We start from the raw sequence: 11,779 nt of genomic DNA on the forward strand, positions 1-11,779 counted from the left end.
ATTATCCCAATGTGGACAGAATTCAGTGTACACGGACGCACACAGTACTGCTCTAAAACTCTGCAAGTGCATGTTTACTCAGAAATTGTCTGCAATTATTACCTGAGAGTATAATTTGGAGATTGAAAGAAATTCTTCATGTAAAAATAAAAGTAAGAATTTTTCTTAAAATATGAATCTGGAAATGAAGTTTAAGAATTAAGGCCAGCTATTTTTAGCCTACCAATTTTAAGTCCCCTGTTCACAGCTGCTTAATTTATAACTGAATTAAAAAGGACTGGATAAAATGAAAAAAATTTGTTTGAATTTTTCCTACATTAGGTTACAAAAAAGTAGTTTGGACAACTTAGCTACGTTAATGGATTTTTGGACATGGTCTGGTCTTTTTGCACAACAATTGCAAAAGTAGGCATATATTATTGCATTTCAGGGTCATTTTTTAGTTTTACGCCTTGTCTTCTACTGCAAAATTGAGATCTCCAAGTACTGCACTGCAAGGTTCAGTGTTACAACAAAGTTCCACTGACCTGGTTTTCCACACTTAAAAAAAAAAGATGCTTTCAATCGCCATTGGAAAAAGAATGTGGCATTAAAGAAAAAAAATCCCAGTACTGCCATGATGTGCAACTTTCAATATCCATGTTTCCATCATATCAGTGTAGTCCAGCCCATAGCTTCAAGGGTCAAAGCCATAGCAGCAAGAGGAAGTCTGCAGCCAATAGTAGGTGGCTCAAGGGACCTGTCCCCTGCTGGCTTTTCCAGTGGCTGACATGAAGAGCAAAGGGCTTATCAAGACTCCAGCCAGTTAATATTTCACTTACACCTCACCCTTACTGTGAGTTTAATTAAGCTTCCTGTTCTACCTGTGTAGATTTCCATTTAAACCAACAGACTCTATCTCTGAAGATGTTACCTCAAGAGGCATGTCTCAGATGACTACTTGGCATGTCAGGATCTTGTAACAGAAAGACAAGGAGTAGGCAGGAAAAAGTGGTGAATTGGGCATGAGCGGGAAAAGTTAACTAAATACTTATACTAATAACGCAAAACAGCTGAAGGTAGCGCATCCTACCTTAACATGAAGTAAATAGTGATCCCTCACTTTGCGATTCAGTGCAGCAGTTGTTGTCAGTACTCCCTGATGGTTTATCTGAAAAGTGTTCTCTTCATTTCCACTCAGGATGGTGAAAAGAAAAGGAGGGCCATTGTGAGAGGAATCCTTGTCTGTCACCACTAGCTGTAGCACACTAAATCCAATAGGCTTATTTTCCTAGAAATGCATAATACAATTTCATTGGTTTTGTTATAATTGAGGATATTGCCTGACGTTTTCTTTTTCACAACATAAAAAAAAAAAATTACTGTCAAACCAGTTAATCAGTATAAGAGAAATCAGAGTAACAGTATTGTTTAAGTAAAAGTACTACCCCCTGAGAATAATGATGAAAACAGTAAAAGTAGAAAGGCAATACATTTTTTAACTTTGTTTTTTTAAACTCTGTCTTGTATTTTTAAATGTAGCTCAGACTTGAAACTATACATTTTCCACTTTTGGTCTGAACTAAGACTACTGTAGATTAATTATCAAGTCAAAGTTTACAAATTTAGCTAAAACACCTGTTAAGAACAATCCAATGCCTTTGCTGGGAGGACTAGAAAAAACACACTCCTCTATCTGACCGGTTGTGTCCCTAATTAAGTGTTCTGACTACAGTTGTGGCTCCTACACTCTGGTATAAATATGAAATCCAGGTTTTAATCTTTGCATCATAAAATCCCTTCAAGTTAGCACCATGTGGATGCCTGAGGTTTCACAGACACTTCACACACTTTGGTTTATTATGTATCTGATACACACACAACCTTAGTTAACACTTGTGACACCTCTCCCACAGTATTCATGCTATACTGTATTGACCAGATTTTTTTATACACATACATATTTTAAATGCAAAAAAAGTAGAAACGTTATTGTGAAGTACAACAATAACAAAATGCTATCCTCTCTCAGTTGCAAGAACTCCTAGTAACAAGCACACTCTTTGTTCTTGAGAGAGTAAGTCAAGTTGATTATCAGATATTGCAACTGAAGCTTTCTGTCCCCCCTTCAGCAAAACAGACAAGGACTATCATTTTAAAATACAAATATTTACATTTGGACATCTAAAGTAATTTGATTTTTGTAATAGCTAAGCACATTTCCAACTGTGTCCAAAATATATGTAGGTCCATCTCCAATATGTGAGGAAATGCACACAGCATTCTTGGGCAACTCCTCCAGCTTTTTCTCCGCTACACTCCTACTGGGACAGGCTGATATAAATGAACTATAAAACAGGAGGTCTTCCTTTTTAATTGAGTAAGGGAATCATTACAGACATTGGCTATATAGTCTATGGTTTTAGGTGATACATTAATTAACATTCACTTCAAGAAAGACTGTAATTGAGGAAAGCAAAATACCTTTGACAGCACACAAGCATACTAATCTGTTACTTAAAAAAAAAGTAGGATCCAGGACATCTTACTTGCATACTCTGGATATCTTGGGTAGAGATGAATCGCTTTGTCCTCTTTTGGAAAGCTACCTTTACGAATCATGTACATGGTCTCAAACAGAAGTGGTATGTTGGGATGGCACAGTGCACCAGATAACATTGCCTGATCCCCATTTATCTATTGTACAAGGCCAGGCACCAGCAAAAGGACCCAAGGGACTGAGCTCACTTACATTACTAGTATAAAGGTCTTAATGCAATTCCTTCATTCCCTAAAAGGTTCCCATTTATTCTCTGTTGGATTCAGGAAGACAAGAAGTACAGACACTGCCTCTGCTATCTTTGCTTTAAGCAGAGTTTTCCGAATCAGGCAAGTACATGCCAACATTTGAAAGTCTGGCCCACTACTACCATCCTAAGGTGCAAAATTAGTCAAAGGATTGGTATGTAGAGATATGAAATACTACTCCTGTTTTAATTCCTATTAGCGTTCTCTGGGATCAGAAGCGGTTAAGTCTTAACCTATGTGCCGCAGTGCTCCACAGTACACTTGCTTCACAGTAATAGGTACCTAAAGTATCTTTTTCTAAGCGGTAACTCTAAGATTACAAAGAAATAGCAAAATTATTATGTATTTTAACCTACCTGTGTGATGCTAAGAACATTATGAACATAAATGCAATGTATAATATATATACATGTACACACACGAAGTACATTAAAAAAAGAACATATCGTACTTGCAACATAAGGTTCTAAATGGACTGCACAATATGAATTTTGCAACCCTTCACACCCTTTCAGGTAAGCAGTCTCACTGGCAATCTTAAATAATTAAAAATACAGGAAAATAAAATTGCAGCATTAGGTTTATCATAACTTGCAGAATTTTTCAAGACACAAATTAACGTGCAAATAATATTACTAAAAGTTCACCATCTGTATTTATATTACCTGGATGATAACGCTATAGTTTCCTTTTGAGAATACTGGAGGATTGTCATTTACATCAGAAACATCAATATTAACCGTGGTTGTGTTAAGTCTAGGTGGGTTTCCATTATCTGAAGCTTGAACTGTCAAGGTATATCCTGAAATCTAAGAAATAGAAAAAAATTCAAACATTCACTAAAGAGCGAAAAGTAACAAACGCAGATTTTGTTTTAAGGAAGAAATATTGTAGTGCAAAGCCCAAGTAAAGCTTGTCTTCATATAGTTAATCCTTTCTCTTTCTCCCTGCCCCCAAAAAGCATTGGCATAAATCGATGCTTTCACGTTATTATGGCTATATTCATTTTGGAACATATGAAATGGTGATTTACAAGTACAATCCAAAAAATGGTAGTCATCAATTACGTATAGCTAAATTAATCCCAAATGCTCAAAAAAAGCATCAAAAACTTACCTTTTCTCTGTCTAGAAGTTTAGTCACTTTTATTTCACCCCTCGTAGGGTCAATTGTAAAAGGATTTCCCTGATTGCCATCTATAATTGTGTAGTGAATGCGGTTGTTTGAAGGTCCATCAGCATCATCTGCCATAACCTAAGGGACATTACAGTCTCATTTAAAACAGCTCAAAACACACTATCATCTTGCAGATAAACTCATCCTGAAGAGGAGCACAGTTGTTTTGGTCTAACACATTTCATAGTTCTCAGGGGAAATGTCATCTGAATAGAACATACCAACATCACTTAATTTTCAGAAGAAATTCAGGAAATGAAGTCACATTCTCATGAGGATGACACAAATATATCACAAAATATCATCTACTTTCCCATAGCATCTCAAGTCCCTCGTTCCAAAACTTTTTCAAAATAAGTTTTCAATTCACTTGGTGGCAAACTTATCTATTCACTTACATCCATCCTCAAATCAATATTTATTCCTTCAAGACTGAAAGCAAGATTGTCATGACAGAGTATTTCAAAGGAAAAAAACAACACATACTGTAATGACTGATTGTTCAAGCATAGCATCTTCACTGATTACTGCAGTGTAAGTGTCTTGGCTAAACACTGGCGTATTGTCATTGATATCTGTTACGTTAATATTCACTGTTACAACATCACTTAATGAAGGTGTGCCTCCATCTGTGGCTTCCACTGTCAAGTAGTACTCGTGAGAACTTTCATAATCCAAGCTCCCAATGATAAAAATGGCTCCTAGGGAAGAAAAAAACCCAAACAAACAAAAACAAACAAACCATATTATACAAACTCTATTACTGTAGTATTATATATTGCAACTTTTGATTTTGCTCTGATAAATACTTGGCTGCTTCAGGGCTTGATTTGTTACTGTAAAGCTGGAGCTACACAGTAAAATGATCAGGCTTTACACATAAAAGTAAAAAGGTGAGAAGTTCCTCCCATTAACACAGACTCACCTGGCTCACATTTTGTAATGAAAAAATGAAGAAAAAAAAAAAAGTGTTTAGAAAATGCCCTTTTCTTGATTTTCAATTAAAATTAACTAAAAATATGAAATAACCTTTAACTTGACTTTCCTTGCAAGCAGCATTAATGTCATGCATGGAGAATGCAGAGGTAATAACAGAAGCGTCTGACCATGAATTTTGATTAATAAAATTATCTAACTTAAACTGTGAGTTTTTAATCAAATAGTTAAGATAGTGCAGTCCCTAACATACATGCTGATTTGCTGCTGGAAGAGTGTTTTCCTAGAACCTTTCTCTTCTTTTCAAATATGTGAAAAAGTTTAACTGGCAAAGTACTGCTATACCATAGTACCAGCACGCACACTGGAAAAAGCAGCTGGAAGAATTATAATTTCAATTACACTGGTATAATTAACTACTATTAACTTTCAGGTAGAAATCTTACTGGGGGAAAAAAAAGAAGCTTCACCAGAGATTAACTCTAGAAAATAAGAAAACAAAACTAGAATTGAAGTCTATATTGATTTTTAACAAAGAATTGTCACTAATGGGGAAAAATTTCCCCCAGAACCTAAATGCTTCCTGAGACTAAATCTGACTAACACGCAAGCCTAAAATCTCCACTGTCATGCTGGATATATGATTGAACAGAATATTCCAACCTCTCTTTAATGCCATATCAAACTCCTCTAGAATTACTGTCTTTGTGGACCCATGATTAGTTTTCCTGATAATCTGAATTTCTGATCTTTCTTTTACCAAGTCTGGCCACTCATTCTGATTACATAGCTTTTGTGAAAAGATTGTTACACTTCCATCATTACAGAACTATGTCTTTCCACCTGCTCTGCTCTGCTCCCAGGGTGGAGAATATTCCATCTAGAAAACCCTTACTTTTGCCAGCTAACCGAAATAACAATAAATAGCAGCAATAAATAAAGTTGCTATTCTACATTCCACTCCACTCCTCTAGTAAGCATGGTGGCAAAATGAGCGAACAGAGAGTAGCGCTGGCTTTAGAGCCACGATAATGCTCACAGCTTATACATAACCTATTTGGTTGAATTACTGTCGAACAGAATATGGCACTGTGCTTGGTTAGCCTAACGTGTATTTACAGTTGCAATCTGTTACCTGTTGTTGAATCGATGCTGAATTTTCCATGTTCATTCCCACTGACTATTGAGTATGTGATTTCAGCATTGGCTTCGATGTCCCTGCTTGCAGCATAGATCTGTAGAACTTCAGTTCCAACCAAAATGTCCTCTGATACACTTGCACTATACTCCCTATGCTCAAATACAGGTGGATTATCATTTATATCCAAAACAGAAACTATAAGACTACTTGTTGAAGACAGTCTTCTAGGTAAACCTTCATCCGTAGCCTTCAAAGTTAGAGTGTACACAGCTTGTAATTCCCGATCCAAAGGCTTCTCCAAACGAATGATTCCAGAGAATTCATCAATAGAGAACTGGCCCTCTGCAGAGTTCACTAGTGAATAATGGATTTTACGGTTCATTCCTGCATTTTGGAAACAATTGCAGAGTGTGAAGCAGCTGTTAAAATACACCAACATAATAACATATCTGATAGGTACAGAAATAAAACATGCATGCTAAATGTTATCATTCGTGTTAAAGTACATTTCAGTAAAAGTTAAACACTCTTGTGAAGGGCAGAATGATTTCCAAAAAGATGTAATCTAATTAAAGAAATTAAGCTAACACTTTATTGCACTGATTTTCTGCCACGCAAAAAACATGAAGCATGGTTCTGCTTCAGTCACAGTACTAGCTAATATGAAACGATTAGTAATATAAATCTAATTATAACTTTAGAAGAACAGCATCTGCTTAAGCAGGCTTATAAATAACACAGGAGGATGTGGGAAAGTTAGGCTGCATCAAATAACGAGACCCAGTATCACTAAGTTTATTTAAGTACCATGTCCCAAAATCAACAGGAACAAAATTTCTGGCAACATTTCTGTATAAAACTACCAAACAACAAACCCACAGGTTTTTCAGCAAAGCTTTTTGCTCCTCCTGATCCTCAAAGTCTAGTCAAGTGTGAGAACATCTGTCTGTTACCTTCCAATTCAGCAACCTAGCTTTATCATAGAAAGCAGGTTGGTTGCTTCATGAGACTGAGGCAACTATTAATTAATATTATTTGATTAATAAACTGATGATATATGGAAATTGTACACCTTAAAAAGACCTTATGCTGTTGTATTCCTTATAGCAAAGCCCAAGAACAAACTCTTTCTAATGTCATTTTCAGTTCATGTCCACTTAAATACCTGTAACTAAACAGTGAAGATAAAGAGGCAGCAAAAATCTTAACAGGGTAGCATATGCATAAAGCTACAATTGACCAGTGTTCTCTTTATGGTGCGATCATTGATGGCTAGTCTGAGAAGCACACATTCAAAATCTATGAACGCACATTTACACAAACAGTGTAACACTTGTGTAAGTCTTGACACTTCTTTTACTTATACCAGGAGTAAAACCTAACCCATCATAACATTAGTAGCTTATCACACTAAAAACACAGGGTATTTTGTCTCTCTTCCCTCTCTTCTTTTTTGCAGACACCCAAAAGGGATGTTTTTCAAGCTACTCACACATGAAAGTCAGGTGTTACATGATTTAGTAGCCCTAAATATATCCTTCAGGAGTCTAATTCTGAGAGGTATTGAACATCTGTCATTTCCACTGAAAGACTTAACAACTCTCAGGATAAGACTAAGTAAACATTACTGTAACTTTGAGACCATGGCAAAAGTATCAGTCAAAGAATGCATACCTGTATCTGCATCTGTTGCCTGCACTCTTGTCAAAAGGGTTTTGGGCTCTGTGTTTTCAAATACTGTAATGGAGTAAGGATCAGCTGTAAACTCTGGGGCATTATCATTCACATCTTCCAGAGTCAGAATAATGTTAGCTTGGCAGAATCTTCCTCCTCCATCTGTGGCTTTCACTAGAAGATAATAAACTGCTTGCTGCTCACGATCAAGTGGCATTAATGTTTTCAGTTCACCTATAAACAGAGTAACATACATAAGATGATGTGAGTTGCAAGAGTTAAATATCCCTAACACGTTTTCCTCTAAAATCTTTGTACTAAAAAAAAAACCCCACCAAACAACAAGTTTCTTTTTGATGATAATTTCATCAGTGGCTAAGCCAACAGCTGTACTGCACTAATGAGCTCCCCTTTGGGCAAAACATGTCAGTGGCCTGCCTTTTCAGCTTTAAAAGATTGTAAATACTAAGATCCTTTGCCTTCTTTTCCAATGCCTCTGAAACAGGACTTAGCTAACGTAAGACTACCTGACAGTGCAGAAAGAGAGAGAACATGCGTACACGCACAAATCCATGTGTTTTTGTGTAAAGAAAATTAAAATATTAGAACTCTGGCTTTAACAAAATGCAGAGTAAAATCCACATATCCTGGGCTATTTAGTTGTGTTCCTTCCATAGCTATTGATCTGACTCTCTTCCTCTAACAGCCACTGAATAAACAGTTATTCGCAGTATCAAATGTAACTTGCTGCTACAAAACTCTAGAAGTTCAACACATACTTTCTTTCCAACGTGACAGAAAACGCAATGACAGGCACAATGTGCAACCATTGTCTTCTTTTAAGCAATTCCAAAAAGTATTCTGAAATACTGTTCATGAGTATTCTAGCCCCACTATTGTAATGACATACTAGCACAGCACACAGGTGACATTTGAAGTAAAAAAACCCTCCATGAAGTAAGATCCTTCTCATTTATTTTGCTATGAAGTAGTCAAATCTGCTTCTCCATATTTCCACTATATCTTTGTATTTATCCCATCTAAATTTTTCTATATTGTTTACTACTCCCTTCTTACTACTTGTCTACTGCAGCCTGCAGAGCACAGGATTTTGGCATTAGCTTTGACCTATATTATAAATCAGAAAACGTGAATGCCATGAAAACCAGTCAGGCAAGTTAAAAGTTAATCTTGTTTATATAACACTGCCAATAAAACTGGAGGCACTTTTGGTGTTTACGATGGAAAGTTAATTTGTTGCTCCATCTAACCTCATCCCATTTAATATGCCAAACCCAATGACAACAGAGAATCTGAATGACTACATTTTCAGTTTATAAACCATTATTGCTACTAGTACAATGAATATAAAAAGTACAAAATTTATAGCATACTTCTACTCCAGCCGCTTCAGCATGGAAGTTTCTGGCTTCAGAGCAATTATCCTATTTACTCTTTAGTTCCTCATATACTAAACTACTTGCCTGTCCCCTGACTTCTATTCAATTAGTATTCGTGTAGTAGAAACTCTTAAGTTAAACAGTTCTAGAATACACTAACCCTTAATGGAAAGCATAAAGTACTGACATTTATGTATGTCTTAATGTAACAGTAAAACATTTTTTTTTTTTTTTTTTTTTACAAAATGAGGTCATGATTGGAATTTTGTATAGTGTATAAAGCATTATTACCTGTGTCTGGAGTGAGTCTGAATTTTTCTGCTCCTGTGCCATGCAGTGTATAGGTAATTTCTGCGTTGGAACGAATATCTGCATCTGTAGCAGATACCTGCATTATCAGTTTACCAGGAAGGGCATCCTCAGGAACAGAATCAGTGTATAAAGCCTGCAAGATTTTAAAGTTACATTGAAAGACTAAACATATGAAGTAAATAGAGCTTGGAAAGAGTAAGGGAAGAAGGAATGACAGGTGAGATATCATGTTTGAATTTTTGATAAGATAGGAAGTGAACCAGAGGGTGAAATACCTGAAAATGAAAAGAACTTCTGATTTTCTAATTAATTTTCTCACTTTTATTAGATTTTTCAGAAAGCTAATTAATATCGCAACCATAGTGATTCTTGAGTATCACTGCATAGCTAAGAACTCTAGACCCTTGTAACTAATTAACTGATAATTAAATGCATTCCCAAAATAGGACTTATAAGTTTTTTCCTCTTTTGGTAAATTAACTTTTTTAGGTCTGACTCAGTCTAGAAGACATTAGTACTTGCCTTTTTTGTAATGGCATGAAATAAAAGCTTCCAGTTTAAATAAAAACTAAGAAAAAAACACGCAAAATTTAAAGGCAGTAAGCACTCTAACAGCTCATCCACGTCAGGGATGTGCATCGAGTTACAAGAACTAGGCCTTGTAAGACCAATATTAACAAAGGAAAAGAAGCTAAAACCACCGACTTACCAGTCTGTATATAACTGCAATCATTTACATAGAAGTAACCAACATAAATATCAACTAAGAAAAAGTCAAATGCTCATTATGTAGTTGATGCTTCCCAGAACAAGAAAAGATTTTGCCTTCCTACCCAGTAACATCAAATCTGTCTTCAACAAGATAGCTAGAAAAAGTTCAAATGTGCAAAAAAAAAAAAAGCTGACTATGAAAAGCCAGGGCTTTCTCACAGGCAATTATACATCTTGTAGGGTCCACTTTCTGTGTTTTTTTCCATTCTTTATTTTTCCATCTCCATTTTTGCAGATTACCAATCTGGTAAAGTAGGTGGCTTTGTAACAAGAAAACATTAATATATTATAGATTTTTTGGTGCTGTTGAGTGCAACTGCAGGCTAATATTCTAGTCTTTTCAACTCTTTTTATGACAGGAAATGCACAAATGCATCAACTAAATGATGGTATGCAGTCTTTGAGACTTTGCTTACTTCAGAAAATAGAGCATATAAGCTATCATGGCTGCAGCTTAAAACAATTCCTTTTGGAGAAGCATGCATTAACACAGGAGAAATGTACTACAATTCTCCTCATACTCTTCAAATACCTGTCAAGTATTAAAATTAGGTCAATGAATTGGTTTTGGATACTTAACAAACTTGTCCATAAAGACTTTTCTTTGGCAGCATCCTATGTTTATATTCCAAATTCCTGTTACCAGCATAAAAGGAATACCTATTTGTCAGTCTCCACAGAAGCAATTTCAGAGAAAGTTTACATTTTACATATGGAAGCAGCTGGACATAGAAGATACAAGATTGTGCCTACCTTTTCGCAAACAGGGCTATTATCGTTAGCATCAAGGACTTTAACCTCCACCACAGCTTTAGTTGCAAAAGTCCCATCAGTAGCTGTAATATTCAGAAGGTAATTATCCTTTTCTTCCCTGTCCAGAGGTTTTTTGACATAGACCTTCCATTCATTCTGTATATTTTCAATAGCAAACTGTCCCAAGGGATCACCTCCTGAAAAGGTGGATACAGGAAAAAACATTTAGAGACAAGTGAGATTGCTCCTATTACTCTATCAATATTAAGTTACAGCTAAAAAAAAAAAAGTAAATGTAAATAAGCAGCCACTCTCTGTGACTTTATAGGGAAATAGCTTCATTTTCCAGGTAGAAATAGTGAGTAGATACTCATACAACAAATTTAACTGCAGCCAATAGAATATATAAAAAAACCCAACATAGAAATTCATGTAGTATTATAGATAACATCATAATAAGACATATGCTAAATAACAAGACCAATAAAATATTCCACTTGAAATTAAGTCTATTATTTTGTGAAATTTATTTCATTCGTTCTTTAACTACATCACTAATTTCAGTGTAATATATATTTTTTAAATAAAATTTTATATAAAACTAAACAACAAATGTAGGAAAGCATTTTAAACAAGGCAAACGTGAACCAGAAAGCTAAAGATCTGTTTTCTAAAACTCTGTTTCTTTTCTCCTGAAGTTTTTAATATTCATATTAAGACACAGACATTCATTCTTTGCAGCTCTATGGTTTCTAATACTTTTCAATAATTTGGAAGATTAAGTTATATCTCACATCATTCCAGGACCACTGAAATGATTATTCTGACA

General features: G+C 35.4%; 1 protein-coding gene across 1 annotated transcript in view; it reads right to left on the minus strand.

Annotated features, from left to right (window-relative positions):
* The window catches only part of FAT1 (FAT atypical cadherin 1), a gene marked incomplete at its 5' end in the record, with an annotated part of 102,434 nt that overhangs the window by 15,431 nt on the left and 75,224 nt on the right, over positions 1 to 11,779 (minus strand). Inside the window, 8 exons of the mRNA XM_081999421.1 lie at positions 1,073 to 1,270; positions 3,453 to 3,596; positions 3,904 to 4,041; positions 4,450 to 4,664; positions 6,035 to 6,424; positions 7,715 to 7,948; positions 9,406 to 9,559; positions 10,951 to 11,147. Coding sequence (XP_081855547.1) covers positions 1,073 to 1,270; positions 3,453 to 3,596; positions 3,904 to 4,041; positions 4,450 to 4,664; positions 6,035 to 6,424; positions 7,715 to 7,948; positions 9,406 to 9,559; positions 10,951 to 11,147 — 1,670 coding nt within the window. The remainder of the gene's footprint in view (positions 1 to 1,072; positions 1,271 to 3,452; positions 3,597 to 3,903; positions 4,042 to 4,449; positions 4,665 to 6,034; positions 6,425 to 7,714; positions 7,949 to 9,405; positions 9,560 to 10,950; positions 11,148 to 11,779) is intronic.

This window comes from Phaethon aethereus (assembly GCF_964289735.1).
Source record: "Phaethon aethereus genome assembly, chromosome: 4".
Taxonomy (NCBI): domain Eukaryota; kingdom Metazoa; phylum Chordata; class Aves; order Phaethontiformes; family Phaethontidae; genus Phaethon; species Phaethon aethereus.